At 42.3% G+C, this 15982-nt stretch overlaps 1 protein-coding gene across 2 annotated transcripts in view; it reads left to right on the top strand.

Moving 5' to 3' along the window:
• LOC142402312 (cell adhesion molecule DSCAML1-like) overlaps window positions 1-13936 on the top strand; it is a 53174-nt gene extending 39238 nt beyond the window's left edge. The window contains exons 18-33 of one of the 2 annotated variants that reach the window (XM_075487922.1): window positions 296-481; window positions 1025-1180; window positions 2813-2952; window positions 4911-5064; window positions 5633-5750; window positions 5896-6059; window positions 6155-6253; window positions 6600-6788; window positions 7967-8254; window positions 8355-8510; window positions 8630-8660; window positions 8790-8908; window positions 9007-9159; window positions 9316-9516; window positions 9872-10183; window positions 10880-13936. In XM_075487922.1, coding sequence (XP_075344037.1) covers window positions 296-481; window positions 1025-1180; window positions 2813-2952; window positions 4911-5064; window positions 5633-5750; window positions 5896-6059; window positions 6155-6253; window positions 6600-6788; window positions 7967-8254; window positions 8355-8510; window positions 8630-8660; window positions 8790-8908; window positions 9007-9159; window positions 9316-9516; window positions 9872-10183; window positions 10880-11313 — 2900 coding nt within the window. In that variant the 3' untranslated portion in view covers window positions 11314-13936. The remainder of the gene's footprint in view (window positions 1-295; window positions 482-1024; window positions 1181-2812; window positions 2953-4910; window positions 5065-5632; window positions 5751-5895; window positions 6060-6154; window positions 6254-6599; window positions 6789-7966; window positions 8255-8354; window positions 8511-8629; window positions 8661-8789; window positions 8909-9006; window positions 9160-9315; window positions 9517-9871; window positions 10184-10879) is intronic. The other variant, XM_075487923.1, reaches the window with a different exon arrangement.
• The last annotated feature ends 2046 nt before the right edge of the window (window positions 13937-15982 follow it).

The following is a 15982-nucleotide window of genomic DNA, read 5'->3' as shown; positions in this document are numbered from 1 at the left end:
CTCATTGCTCTTCCTCCCCTCCTTCAAACCTCCACCACTTCTCCTCTCCACTCTAAAAGCTGTAGCAATTGAGAGCTAATTTGAGCTTATTTGACCGATTCGTATTAGCAGAGATTGTCTGAGGTTTGTAGTTTTTTTTAGTTATTATTGCTTACCAACGCTTCAAGCTTAGCCAGATCCAGCAGGTCTTCTTAGCAGCAACAAGGATTTTATTAAAAGTAGGAAGCATAAAAATAACCCCAGTGCTCATAGATTTGACAGTGCACCACTAACACTCCCCCTCTGATCTCTTCAGTGCCCAGCGAGCCCCCACAGAATGTGAGAGCCATCTCGGTGACATCGGACGAGGCGGTGATCACATGGGCAGAGCCTCCACGGCTGACACTGCACGGTGTGCTGAAAGGCTACCGGGTTGTGTTTTGGTCCCTCTTCCCTGACGGAGGTGGGTGCTGTGGGGGCCAGGCCCAGTGGCCAATGCAGAGTAATTATCACCTATCTCATTCTAAAATTCACCAACCCACCCTCACACTCACCTGCCTCTCCGTTAGTGTCATGAATCAGAATATGTCGTCTGTCCGTACCTTTCTCATAATCCACTTCCTGTTTTGTTGTACTGTATCTTCGAAGCTGTCCATATTTATGTCAGACTGGTGAGGTTACAGTATAACAGTTTGGTGTTTGTGTAGTTCAGAAGTCTATGCATCCAAGAATTCAGTTTGTGTACAACTAACAAGCATTTGCTAAAAAGATACTATGTATCAATGCCCAGGTTACCTTTTTTTAAATCATTGAGTTTTTACAAATCCATAACATGTTCGTTACAGAACAGATATAAACCTTTCTCAAGTTACAATTAATTTGGTGAAAATTTGGAATTTTTAGCTGCTGCCTTGTGATCCAGGAAGTTACCTCGTTGCTTTTCAAAACCTATTTAGCAAAGCAGTTTAGTTGCATATGGATGTATTTCACCAGAGACAGATTTGATCTGGGTGAAAAAGAGTTTTCCCTTCCTGTTCTCCCTCAGAATGGGGAGAGATGCAGAATATCACCACCACACGTGAACAGGTGGAGCTGCGAGGGCTCGAGAAGTTCACTAACTACAGCGTCCAGGTGCTGGCCTACACACAAGCTGGAGATGGGGTCCGCAGCAATGTCCTGTACATCCAAACCCGCGAGGATCGTGAGTATACAATTTTTAATCCGTTTGTCTAAAAGTGCAGGAAAGTGCGCTCATTTTGTGTTCGGGTGGCAGATAAAAAAGGGTGCCTGGTTGCTTCTCCAATCCATGACAAAAGCTAATTTATGCTGGGAGGCTCCATTAGCGCTGCTAATGAGAATTAAGAGGCTTTGGGTCTACGGCTCAGGGATAAGGGAGGGCTGGCAGGAGACTCTGGGGGTGATGGAGGAGGAGTGTGCTCTCTCTCAGACCATATAGCATTCAGGAGTCACCCATCAGCCGGGGCCTGTATCGTCTCCACCAGCCCTCTTGCCATAGGCATAGAGATTAACTCCTCGTGGATTAGAGAGAATTAATTTTGTGCTTACACCATTGGAGGCGGGATTACAGCCATATCAATGTCTCTTTATAAAGGAGGAGGAGGAGTTTAGGGAGCTGAAGATGGAAAAATAAAAAGGGGATGACAAACTCCAGTCTTGGCTGACAATATAAAAGGTGTCAAAAACAATATAGAAATATCATGGGCAAGATTTTCTTTTGGATAATTTAACCTAGATTTCTTGGTTTGTATTTGAATTTGTTTTGGTGTTTTGTTTGGTTAGACATGATATCCTGGTGCACCATTGTGCCGTTCCTCCTCATCATCACTCGGGCCGGGCTGTGCAGCAGACTGTCTGTCTGCCTGCAGTTCGGGGCAGATTTTGGGCACCAGATGGGACTTACCCCCCCTTTCTCACTGCCACTCCTTCTTTGACATGGCGGTCCAGTTATGATAATGATGACTGCCTCCTCTGCTCCTCTTCGCGACCGCCATCATCACTCCCCCAGGAACTGCACATACCATTCTCGCCATTCTTTCATCCCTACCTCCCTCCTTTAAAGCCTCTCTTGCTACATCTCTCCTTTCCACGTTAAGTTGTTCTCATGGCTGCTTATGTCATGGGTTGTGTGGAGGAGTCGAGGGCAGTAGGCTAGCTGAATGACTGGATCAGGGGGCCCCCAGAAAGAATAAAAAGGAGAACTGTGGGATGGATTTTGAGGGCTGGGTCTTACACTGTGTTATGGTCCTTCTGTGGACCCCAGATGAGGCCCACTGTCAGGCATGAGTTATATTTATGGTGGGGATTGAATAGGCTTGATAGGTTGGGCACTATACAGTACGACCTATGTGACAAAAGCATTTTTGTTCTCCTTTCACAGTATCCAGTGTCCTGATGTGTTTTTGTTAAGTATGTGAATCCTTTCTTAAACCCCTCTTGTGCCATTATCTTGTAATCAAAGTATTAAGTGGTGTCTAGTGTAAAGCTGAAGTGGCTCACAGAGGATCAGACACCAATAATCTAATAGTCTAATCTGTTTGTGGGTCTGAGAGTTTAGAGAATGCTGGGTGTCACAGAGTCAGAATTGCTGACCAATGTCTGAATGAACATATGTCACTGCCATCCACCCAAAGGGAGTTCTTCCAAGTCCTCCCAGAGCGGCTTAGTGCAGGATAAGACTACCAATCTGCAAACAAGCCTGCTCACTTTAACAGGCATCCAACACCCAATGCGTCTGCATTAAGACACACACACACACATGCACACACTGTATATGCATGGCTGCATGTGCTGATGTTGCTATGTGTTTTTCTAGTGCCTGGTCCACCAGCTGGCATCAAAGCAGTTCCTTCCTCTCCGAGTAGTGTGGTTGTGTCCTGGTTACCTCCTCTGAAACCGAACGGGGTTATCCGCAAGTACACCATATACTGCTCCAGTCCGGGATCTGGCCAGCCAGTAAGTTCTCTGTGTGTGCAACTCACGACGGGTCAGTAAAAATTTATTTGGGTGCTTGACGATCAAATAAGTTGATTAAAAAAAAAACCCGCAAAAAACCTACAAATGAAAATAATTCAGCTGTAACCACTATCATTAATTGAACCTGTGTGTGTGTGGTGTGTGTGTGCACATCTTTGCTCGTGTCTCTCTTTCACTGTGTTTGCACCATTGCTTTATTTCCTGCCCTCCCAGATGAACAGATGAGGTTGTCTTGGCAACGTGATGAGACGTAGATATGCAAATGAGGCCGAGAACAAGCTCACACATGCACACTGCCGCATCAGAAACGCAAACACTCACAGACATCACATTTCAACATTTTCTATTTATAAACATACGCAGAGCATTTCAATTTTGTTTAGATCATATGCACACAAACACTAAGCACACGGCGAAGTCTGATATAAGGAAAGAATCTCACTTTCTTATTATTCACAAATACTCCTCCCTTCCTGTGCATGAGTGCCATGTAAATGAGCACGGGTAGAGAAGGGAGGTAGGGAAAGAAAGAGGGAGGGAGGGGGAAAGGAGGTTGGGAGAGAAAAAGAGACACACCATTAGAGGTTGGGATTCACCAAGGGGAGACGGTAGAAAAAGAGAGGGATGAGGGAGATGGGCTGGGTGGTAGGGAGGAGCAACGTTGGGTATCAGTCACATCGAGATGAGAGTGCTTTTGTCCGTCTTTTCATTATCTCCCTGTATCGCTCCCTGGATCACCACAACACCACCACGATGCTGGAGGAATGTTCGAACCCCCTACACACACACACACACATCCTCCCCCTCTGTCCCTCCATCCTGTCCTCTTCACTGAGCAGCACAGAGAGGGAAAGCGCAAAAAGCAGGAAAAGCAAATGGTGAAAGATGAACACTGAGAAATGAACAGATTAAAGAGATAGAAAAAGGATCATCTTGAGATACAACAGTGTTTATGTGCACACACTGTTTTTTTTTCTGAATGTTGGTGGAAATGTGGCTTCTCAAAGATGTGTCTGAAGGAAATGCAACACAGGAAAAATAATAACAGCTTAAACCACTACTGAGAGCTAAAATGTTGATAAAGTTTCAACATATGTATGATAAAATTATTATCAGTGACTTGTTGCAACTCTTGCTGTAATTTACAGTTTATGGATTTGATATCTCACATGGGGTTGGTTGGAAGTATAAGGAGATTTCCTGCATTTAAGAATTCATTATAGTGTCTGGGAACTATAAAGTCTCTGTCTGTTCTGTTTGGCCTTTAAGTTGTGGGATGATTGAATTTGAGAATGTTTTTAAGGTGGGAGTCTCAGAATATTGCCTAGTGGCCAAAGGTTTAATGCTAGCAAACATCGGAGCTATGAAATAGTAACACTGTAGTTTTTCAAAATTTCAATTCATGGAACAATCTATGAATAAATGGCTCATCTCTGTTTGTGATAATAATGATTATTGACATTTATATCATAAATGTCAGTAAATAGAGGTGGTGACACGTACATACATAGAAAAAGAGTAAAAATCAACCCTGTTAGTGTCACATACGTGCCATTCCACAGTGAGCAAGGCAGTTGACACTGCCCGCTACATCAGTATCACGTTGGGCTTTTAAGAAGACAAAAGTGTTGTTCATAAACTTTTGCAAATAAAAAAAAATTCCCTTCATGGGTGAAAAGCAGGACTACAATAAGAGTGTGGTTTGAAGTTTTTAATTGTTTTCTCCGGAGACCGACATGTCTGTGACCAGCTGCCAGAATATAGGCCTTTCTCACGGACGTGTACATATTGATACTTTTTATGAGTACTTTCCTAAAATTCACATTTCTATAACTTTCTGTAACGTTTTCTTATTTGCACCCAATCTGCCACCAAGCCTGTCTTGTTGCTGTGTTATCAGAGCTTGCTAACATGACATGGCGTGTTCTCTTTCCAAGGCGCCCAGCGAGTACGAGGCCAACCCGGAGATGCTCTTCTACCGTATCACGCACCTTACCCGTGGTAAGCAATACCACATCTGGGCGGCCGCCGTGACAACTGCTGGCCGAGGCAACATCAGCGCAAAGGTCACAGTGGAGCCTGCTGGGAAAGGTGGGTCCCCTGGGCGAGCCTGCAGGGGAGGAGAAGGGTAAAGAGATTTGTGCAAAGGTTATGAGGGACAGTGCTCTAAAGACGGCTATGAACTGGTAACATGATCTCCTCAACACAGATCGCTTTCATCCATCCCTCTCCCCACTTCTTTCTGTCTGCACTCAGTGCTATTGACTGACAGGCGTAGTATTGATTGTATTGTGGCTATGTTGCAAGAAACGCTGTTGTTAATTATGTGGTGATGAACAGGGCCTATCTAGTAAAATGACCCCTAGGGAGAGCGGTAGCAGGCCAGAATCAATACAGGGGAGGATCTATTGAGTAAAGATAGAGTGAAACTAAGAGGTTGGAGGAGGGGCTACTTTAGAATCCTCTGCTACAGCTTTTTATTCCTTCAGCACTACATAAAGGTCTTTCCCCTCAGACAAAGTAGGCCACTCATACAGCAAACACTAGACACTGACAGATGAGCTAAAATATGAAAAACGACACCATGACCATAATTTGAGTGTAAGCATACAAGTCAAAGATTGAAGTTAACTGTTCAGTACTTTGTGTCTGTGTTCAGTACCGGCTAAGATCCTGTCCTTTGGGGGAACGGTAACCACACCCTGGATGAAGGAAGTGCGTCTGCCCTGCAGCTCAGTGGGAGAGCCGGCCCCCACCATTAAATGGACCAAAGACAGGTCAGAGCGCATCATATAGCATTTGTATGTCAGAGTCATGACTCACTTAGACAGAGGATGATGCTTCTGGAGGTAAACACAAATTAGAATAACTCAATTGACTTCAGACTACTAACTGTGTGTAACCTGTGTTTGGTTTTATCAGTGAGGACTCTGCCATTCCTGTGACAGCCGACAGTCAGCGGCAGATCTTATCCAATGGCACACTGGTGCTGCGTTCAGTCAAAGCAGAGGATTCTGGGTACTACACCTGTACTGCTACCAACACACTAGGCTTTGACACCATCATAGTAAATCTCGTGGTGCAAGGTAAGAGGAAGCTGCTTTAAATGAGTAACAAACACGTTGGCTTTGAGGTGATTCCACTCTATTGGTGACTCAACTTCTTTGTGTTGCACATCCAGTTCCTCCTGACCAGCCTCGACTAACTGTCTCCACCACCTCCACCTCCTCCATCACCTTGGCTTGGATCCCTGGAGACAACGGCGGAAGCTCAATCAGAGGTATTTTACTGTCTAACCTTGAGATGAACAGATAGCCCTGCCCACCCCACTGCTGAAGCAGGAACAAATACCATTGACCATCAAGAGGATTATCTGACTCTTATTCTCTTTTTTCTTTTTCTGATCTTCTCAGCGTGCCTCGCCCTCTTGCTGCCAGTTGTACTTTTACAGTTGTTCAATAAGCTCGTCTTTTTGTCTAAAAAGAAGTCAAACTTGAGCTGACAGAAGTTAAACATAGCTATTCGCTGCCCCCTGGTGTCCAACAGATGCAGCTTCAGCCAGGAGCTGTCAGTGATGTACATCTGACTGCTTGTGTTTGACATCACATTGTTCTGTGTGAATGCAGGATTTGTGCTGCAGTATTCCGTGGATAATACAGAGGAATGGAGGGACGTGTTCATCAGCTCCAGCGAACGTTCCTTCAGGTTGGACAATCTTCGCTGTGGAACTTGGTACAAAGTCAAATTGGCTGCCAAGAACAGCGTGGGCTCAGGGCGCATCAGTGAGATCATTGAGGCGAAGACACATGGAAGAGGTGAGGAGTGGAGGCAGTTTCTCATTTTAGATGTATGAGGAATAAATCCCTTTGACTTGCTTAAACTGGATTCGGAAAATCATATCGGGATTTTGCGATCTAATTGATATCTTTAAATAGACTGATGATTTTTTTGCTGTCCCTTACAGGTTATTAGCATTGAAAACATGTAATCTTCACATAGTTTTGCATAGTTTGTAAAGCTATTATACACACAACTTAAAAGAATAGTAAAATAAATGAATGCAAAAAACAAGTATAATATAATTATTCAGAATCAACAACAGTATAAAACTATAAAAACTTATAAGATCTGATTTTTTTTTTCTGTTTTCTCACAGTATATTTTATTTATATTATGTTGCTCTTATATTAGGGAAAATCAGTTTATAATGCTCATATTTACAATGTCCATCTTAGATATTGTATTATTAAAGGAGAACTGCTGTATTTTCAACATTAAGCCTCTTTTATGAGTCGTCTGCAATGTTTTAGAACCCCCCTCACCGCTTTTTTGAATTTTACTGCTGTCTCCGGTATTTGCCTAATTTTGATTCGTCTCAACCTGCTTCAGAATGGCAAGTCATGTGCATGTCCAAAAAGGTCCGTAAAAGCACCATAAACGTCCGTTTTCAAAATCATCAACTCACCGGAGTGGTTACTGGTGTGTACTGCTAATCCATATCAAATTTCGTTGTGAAAAGTTGCTTCTGTCGTGTTTTATTTGACAATTTGTACTGGATGTTCGTTGATATTACTCCGCCACCGCTAAGAAAATAGTGCGAGCATGAACGAGATACCAAATAAAACACGACAGAAGCAACTTTTCGCAACGAAATTTGACATGGATTACCAGTGCACACCAGTAACCACTCCGGTGAGTTGATTATTTTGAAAACGGACGTTTATGGTGCCTTTACGGACCTTTTTGGACATGCACATGACTTGCCATTCTGAAGCAGGTTGAGAAGAATCAAAATTAGGCAAATACCGGAGACAGCAGTAAAATTCAAAAAAGCGGTGAGGGGGGTTCTAAAACATTGCAGACGACTCATAAAAGAGGCTTAATGTTGAAAATGCCGCAGTTCTCCTTTAACAGATCATATATAGCTGGTTACTGTATTGCCTTTTTGTCACTCACATTCAAACCTATTGTCCTGTGTCTTTTTCGTTTCCAGAACCAGTTTTCAACAAGGACCAACCGCTGCTGACCCACATCAACTCCACTCATGCAGGACTCAACCTTCAGGGCTGGACCAGTGGTGGCTGCCCCATCACTGACCTGATGCTGGACTTCAGACCCAAAGGCACGTGGGCCTGGCAAAGCCTCAAGGCCAACTCTACCACTCAGTTATTCCTCAGCGAGCTGCGAGAGGCCACCTGGTACGAGCTCAAAATGAAGGCCTGCAACAGTGCTGGCTGCGGCAACCAGAGCTCCCAGTTTGCTACTACCGACTACGATGGCAGTGAGTGGACCCTTTTTTTCTGTGGTCTTTCTTCTCTTATCTCTTCCATTGTGACCGACATTTTGATATTTATCTCTTTTCTTCTCCTAACACTTACAAGGTACAATCCCTCCTATTAAATCGGCCCGTGGAGAGGGCGATGATGTAAAGAAGCTGTTCTCCATCGGCTCCCCTGTCATCCTAGTTACTCTGGGCGTTGCTTTACTTTTCATTATCCGCAAGAAACGCAAGGAAAAGAGGCTCAAACGGCTCAGAGGTGAGAGAAAGAAAAGGAAATCAGTCAAGTTTTTTTTGATGGAATACTATGGAATGACAAGTTGGAAATATAATCCTCCCAGTCAGCTATAATGTAACTAAGATATTGTCTTCTTGTAGATGCTAAAAGCCTGGCTGAGATGCTTATTAGGTAAGTGAATGTCAGTTTTATCTTTTATAACTACTGCATAACTTTCAGCCTCAGGATTTCTTTAAATGCCACAAAGGGGACATCAGATTTCTTTGTTTAATCTGTGTGTGTGTGTTTGTGTGTATGTAGCAAGAACAATCGCAGTGTAGACACACCTGTGAAGGGGCCTCCTCAAGGACCAAGGCTCCATATTGACATCCCACGTGTTCAGCTACTCATTGAGGACAAGGAAGGCATCAAGCAGATAGGCATGTCACAGTGCATCGACTATAACTGCCAGTCTTTATGAGCACATTTGTGGCATGCATTTATTAATGGTGTATTTCCTCATATGTGCTTGCAACAGGGGAGGACAAGGCAGCAGTGCCGGTGACAGACACAGAGTTCAGCCAGTCGGTGAATCCACAGAACTTCTGCACAGGAGTGTCTCTGCATCACCAAGCCCTTATCCAGAATTCAGGGCCTCTGATTGACATGTCAGACATCCGCCCCGGCACAAGTGAGTCTGTTTTACTCGTAAATTTTCATAATGAATGTCAAAGTGTTACGTGAAAATGGGTGAACAGCTAAAGCTGAATATAAGCTTCTTGACAGTTTCTACATGGATAAAAACATCTCTAAGACCACCTCTTATCTGATTTCTGCAACCTCTCAGACCCTGTGTCCAGGAAGAGCATCAAATCAGCTCACAGCTCCAGGAACAGATACTCCAGCCAGTGGACTCTGAGCCGGCCAAGTCAGAGCCAGTCGACGGCCTCAGCACGAACTCTGACCTCGGACTGGCGGACAATGGGCTCTCATGGCATCACCGCCACAGAGAGTGACAGCTACAGCGCAAGCCTCTCCCAAGACACAGGTGAGATGATCCCAGCCAGTTCCACTGACAAAACTCTTGTGATATTCCTACTTTTGATGGATATGAAGTAGCTTTTAGGCAAAAATTGATTAATTCAAGTTTATCTTCAGCATTTGATGCACTATCAAATGACTAAATTAAGGGATGGTGAAATAATTCACTGCATCTTTAACTGTAACATTACTTTTTTATGTTAAGATGTGTCAAATGTTTTCAGCAACAGAAAAAAAATCAATATACAGAGAGAAGATAGAACATTTGGAGAGAAATCTGTGAAAATAAATCTGTGCCTGAATCTTTCAGATTCTGAAAACATCTGAGGAATTCTGTTTCCACAATCTAATTTGTTTTTTAGATAAGGGTCGGAACAGCATGGTGTCAACAGAGAGCGCCTCCTCCACCTACGAGGAGCTGGCCAGAGCGTACGAGCATGCCAAGCTGGAGGAGCACCTGCAGCACGCCAAGTTCACCATCACAGAATGTTTCATCTCCGACAGCTCATCTGACCAAATGACCACAGGAACCAACGACCCGGCAGACAGCATGACCTCCCTCAGCACGCCGTCTGAACCAGGCATCTGCCGCTTCACCGCCTCCCCTCCCAAACCGCAGGATTACGACCGCGGCAAAAATGTGGCTGTCCCCATTCCCCACCGAGCTAACAAAAGTAAGTACCATATGAAAGAAGAGAACCACCTCTTTGCATTTCATTTAGCATCTTTGATAATAACTGATCTTTTAATGTGTTTTAAAATGCGCTCATTCGAATATATATGTAATATTACACCTCATTACCTATAAAACATCCCACAGACACTGCAGATAGTCAGTTACATAAGACAAAAACTAAACCAAAACTCACAGTTTTGTATGAAAAACTAAATAACAGTTTGATTCAATATGCTGTAGAACCACCTGTAGCAGCAATAACTTGAAGTAATAATTTTCTGTATGAAGTTATCGGTCTCTGACATCGTTGTGGAGGAAATTTGAACATTGCTGCAGCTCATTGAGGTTTGCAGCACGTGGCTGCTACTTCCTCTCCCGTCCCTATGGAAGCAGTACAGTATAAGTGTACTTACACACCGCTACAAGCACATCTAAAACCATGGAATCACTGTCACTGCGAACGATCTTAGATGAGCTTTATGCCACTCAGTAATTCTGATAACCTGCACACAATAAGATAGACAGACTTTAAGAAACACAAGGAAGCAAAGTGTAGTTTTTTTGGCGGATACTTCTTCCTCACAATGTGAACAGAATCAAATAAAAACCATTTGGTCAGCAAGCGGTCAAAATTACCTAAATGTAACGTACATTTCAAGTTTTGTGATCATGATTTTTCTATTTCCCTTCCAAGGTGAATTCTGCAACCTCCCCCTTTACATGAAGACAGATCCATTCTTCCGAAAGCAAGGGGAACTGCATGACCCATGTCCAGCGGTGCCGCCGCGGGAAGCCTCAATTCGCAGCCTCACGCAGCGGGCATATCATACCCAGGGCCGTCATAAGACTCTGGACCCTGCCAAGCAGCAGGCCCTGACGCTGGGCCATTCTGGGCTGGGCAGCCTGGGTGCAAGCTCGGGCACTGCCACCTTGCCCCAGAGGACTCTCACCATGCCCAGCTCCAACAATGCAGCAACGGCTTCCACTTCCAGCACGAGCAGCAATCCCACCAACAGTAACAAGGTGGGGGGCTCCAGAGACTCGCTGCTCGAGAGCAGCTCCTCTGCTCTGGGGAGACTGCAGAAACAGAGTGTGGGGGCCTACTCTAAGTCATACACACTGGTGTAGTCCGTTCCCATGCACAAACTCGCACTGCTGTCCCACTCCTCAGCCAGCCCCACTCTGGTAATCATCAGTCTGGGCCAGAATGGGCATGCAGCCATCTTTCTTTAAACCAAACTAATGGTGAACTGCCCAGCTTCCTGTCTAATTCTCCTTGGGAAAGGCGTTCCCCCAGACAGAGACCCATCTAACCCTACTTTTCATATTCACGTGGGACTCTTATAAAAAAAGACTACTAACTCCAACTAACAGTTCCTGCCGGCTGGTGCTCAGCTCCACTCAATTCTTGCAGAAGATGCACGGCAAAAAAAACGTGGAGTGATTTCTGTGGTGATTTGGGAATACTGACTATGGCCGAGGAGCTAAAAGGTCTGTGTTCGTGATGATGAAGACTCCAATAGCCAGTATGAAGCTGTGTGGCCATCCTGTCTCTCATAAACACACACACACGTACTGTCCTTCATAGTTTATTATTGTCAGTTTGCAAGATTTCCACTTAAGCTCCCTGTTCTTACTGTATCTCTCCCCCTCTTTGTGTCACTTAAAGTCCCAAATTGCTATTGGCAGATGCTCTTTTCATGGTGATTCCAAGAACAAGGATTCAGGTTTACTTATATAATCGATAAACTCTCTGTCACATCAATATTCCCCACACATCACTGTGCATCTAAACAGTGTCTAACTCTTTAATCAAATCATTACAACCCCAATGAACCAGCTGCAACTTCTCACATTACAAATAGAGAATATTTGGTATTATAAAGAATTTACATATATATTTCTATGTAGGTATATTATTGACATTTAAGTGAAATTATGACAAAGTATAAATTGTATCTACTGCAATAGTGTGGTAGTATTTACAACAATTTAATGTTAATGTCAAATTTTAAGAATGAGACAATCGCTCAATTGTTAGATTTAAAAAAAGAGAAATTTTAAAAAGGTTGGACCGAGGAAAGAAAATGTTAAGTGTGAAGTGTATATATACGGGATATTCTGCATGTTACTGTATGTAGGCCAGCTAACAGAAGAGTTCCTCGACCTTGTGTGGACAGAGAGAGGCCCTTTTCTTAGCCGTGTGTTTAGATGGGAAAAGGATGGCAACTGCCCTGGGTTGCGATGCCTTTTTGGTTGTGTGTGGAAACAATCATGACACAAGGACTTCAAGGATGTTTGTGAGGCTGTTAGAGTCTACTCATGAGGATGTGGGCCCTTTAACTTTTTATTTAGCTTGTCATGAGCCCGAGTTGGTAGATACAATAACATTCAGAGGCCAAATCAGTGTCTCAGAGGATCCCCGAATAATTTTTATACTGGGAGAAGGTTTGCTGCAAAGTGGTTACAGACTTCAGTTATGCTACAGTATTAAGGCCTCAGTTTGTGGCTGGATGGCAGACGAATAGTCACACAAATATAATTGCTTCTCAGTCATCTGTGCCACTCAGCTGATCCTCGCTCTTCAAATTTAATGCAACTACAAGCTGAAAGAATGCCAGTCATGATGTGAATGAAGTTGAATAATTTAATGTCGAGAGATATTATATGTCAGGGAGTTCTGTTTTGAAAATTATATAATGTTCACTGAAATTATATCTTTGTTGTTGTCCTGTCTGAAGTACTGTAAATGTCCCACACTTTATCTCCATACCCCTCCATTTTGCGCTATTGTACATTAACACAAGAACCTATTGGAATGCTTTTTTCAAGCATTCTTACGATGGTGTTTTGTGGTTTAGATTTATTTGTCCATTTGCTTTGTTTGCTTGTTTGTTTGTTTAGGGGAGGCAAATCGGTTGGTCCGTTGAATTCGATTCATTACGTTCACTTTAATACATTCGGGTTTTGTCAGACTTTTGTTTCCTGAGGTCAAACAGTACAAAGCTATATGGCCTGTGCCGTAAACTAGTTTAGCCAAGTGAAATCAGGGACTTGTAGCTCTTTTGGTCACACAAACTACTATTGTATTGTGTATATACTGGACTGGAGTCGGTCTGTTAACCTGAATCATTCCGGCTCCTGTTATTTCCCCCCCTTCAGCTAAATTGAGGTAAAAATTCACCACTCTAATCATACTAGATCCATCATCTCTACCTTTGTCAGTGTTGTTTATAGATTAAGTCTTGTACATAAAACACAGTTTTGTATGAAGAGCTATTTTCGTCAGAGTAAATCAGGGGACACATCAGGGTTGAATGCCCCAGTTTCAAAATTGAAATAACATCAAAAATAAGATGTTTCACTTCAGAAATGGGCAAAAAAAAATATATACTTTTTTCTTTCCCCTTATGTTTTTGATACTAATTTGTTGAATTTTTATTCTTTTTTTTAAAGTCTTTTGATGTTGTCAGTTGTCCTATTTACTTTTTTTATTATCATTATTTTGTATTTTGTTCATCCTCAAAAGAGTCATTGCATGCTTGCTAAAAGGGAAAATTGATGGAAAAAATGTCAGAAAATCAAAAACAAACAAAAAAAAAAAGAAAAAAAATGTTGAGGGTATCCCAAACATTTGTTTGAGTTGCTTGTTACAGCAATTGCTTGTGTTCAAAGGTACATTTTCTATGAAAAGAAAGCAAAAACTAAAAAGATCATTCTAACACCTTGTGCAATAAAGCTATCTTTCATACGCCACGGCTTCTGTCATTTTCTACAGCTTTGCTCTGATAATGATTAAAAAAGTTTGAACTAATATTTATCTCAAAATAACTGGTGAGCAACCAAAGGAGTGTTTCATATTGATATAAACGTTTAATGAAACCAGGAAAGTGAGAGCAAAAGACTTTTTAATACAGGAGCAGTGTTATTAGATCAATCTGTGACGGGTCGCTGTTAGATCAGAATAGTTACGATAGTGTTATATGAAAAAGAGGATTTGGTGTTTATACTGAATTCTCAAAGCTGATAATAGCGAGTTAGCATTGTCACCTCACAGCAAGATAGTTCCAGGGTTGAATCTCAGTTTTTTGTGTGGAGATTGCATTTTCTCCCCATGTATGCGTGGGTCCTCTTCAGGTACCAACTTTCCTCTCAACGTCCAAAAACATGCGGGTCAGGTTACTGCCGGTTCCAATGTGCCTGCAGGAGTGAGTGTGCATGGTTTTGTCTCGTTTGTCTCTGTGGTTGCTGGCAAACTGTCCAATTTGAGCCCCACCTTTCCCCAAATGACAGCTGAAAAGAATCTCAGCCCCACAGCAACCCTGAATTGGTAAAAAGTGGGAATAGAAGATGGATGGATGCATGATAATACCCAACCTGATTATATGAATATGATATGAGAATGAAACAATCCGTTAAAAAACTGGCAAAACTCTTGTGACAATGAGATAAGACTAGAATAATAGAATTAAATCAGGGATGTTTGTCAGTTGTACTGTGTGTTACACAATAGTTACGTATTCTAGTTCAGACAGTTTGAGACAGAGTGAAAAAGAAACAACTGAAACTAAGGATCCCCGACTTTAAGCCACCAAAACACTGGATCCTACACTTCCCATAATGCAACATTCTCTGCTTCTTTTAAAAGGTTTCATGGAAGTTTGGAGATAATACCAAACTAATGACATTCCTCTACAATCATGTGAGTCACCAGCTCACTCAATGATTTTGAAGGCTGCTTACGATGAGTAAATAAATTGAGTTTTTAATATAACTGGCCTGTATGAACTTTATAAGGGAACTAACTTCATACAGATCGGTGCAATCCTGAGCCTGACTTGAATATTTTCCGTTTTCAGTTCTACTTCTTCTCCACAAATAATATTGTATTGTGTACTAGATTTATCTGACAGCTGGAGTCACTCGTTACCTCACAGCAGATTCAGAAAAAATGGAATTAATGAGTCGGATACAATACTTAGATGCTGCTTACAATAATCCAAGAGTATACTACTGTAACAAAGAGCATTGTGGTGTGTAAGAATTCATGATTTTACTTGTAATCCTGAGGTACGATCCTGTACAAAGGTCTTGAGCCATCACTCATTTCTTTCTATTTTTCTTTCAAGGAGTTACGGTTTATTGTGATGTTTTAAAGTAGTCGATTCTACTTGTGGTAGAATCGACTACTGGAGGCAAAAATCCTCCAGGCTTTCAAAGTTATTCTTTTGACATTAGCTGCTTTTTCACTCATTTTTTAGTTCAGTCCTACTACCTGACCATCATCACCACGTGTTTGTTAAAATCCATTAACACTGACCTATGAGTCATTGAAGCATAACAAAGGCACCCAACTCAAAGGATGAAGCAGTGTTGTGTCTCCAAATCTAAATTTAATAGTATATTCAGGCACTTTACCGAACAGTATCTGAAAGTGATGTCCGAAAAGAGGGGGACATACCAAATATTGACTTTCAAGCTGCTTAGAATTATACAAACTCCGCTTTCTTTCTCATCTATGTCTGCAAGTTTCAACAAATCACTGCACATATTTCTAGTTCTTCTGGCACTAAATAAGGAAATTAGGGGTGGCTCAATACCTTTGCACACTACTGTACAATGCTTAAAGATTGTTTAGAAGTAGGGACTTTTACTTGCACCCAAGTCTTTTTCAATCGAAGTTTTGCAACATTTCTTTATGTAAAAGACCTACACGCTTCTTCTACTTCTAAAAGGCATAAATAAAGCCTTGGCAATCTACTGTCAGACATGCATACATAGACATACATCTATGCAG

Source organism: Odontesthes bonariensis, chromosome 16, assembly GCF_027942865.1.
Source record: "Odontesthes bonariensis isolate fOdoBon6 chromosome 16, fOdoBon6.hap1, whole genome shotgun sequence".
NCBI classification, from domain to species: Eukaryota; Metazoa; Chordata; class Actinopteri; order Atheriniformes; family Atherinopsidae; genus Odontesthes; species Odontesthes bonariensis.
The sequence above is the reverse complement of the archived record's forward strand: the minus strand, read 5'-3'. Positions and strand labels throughout refer to the sequence as shown.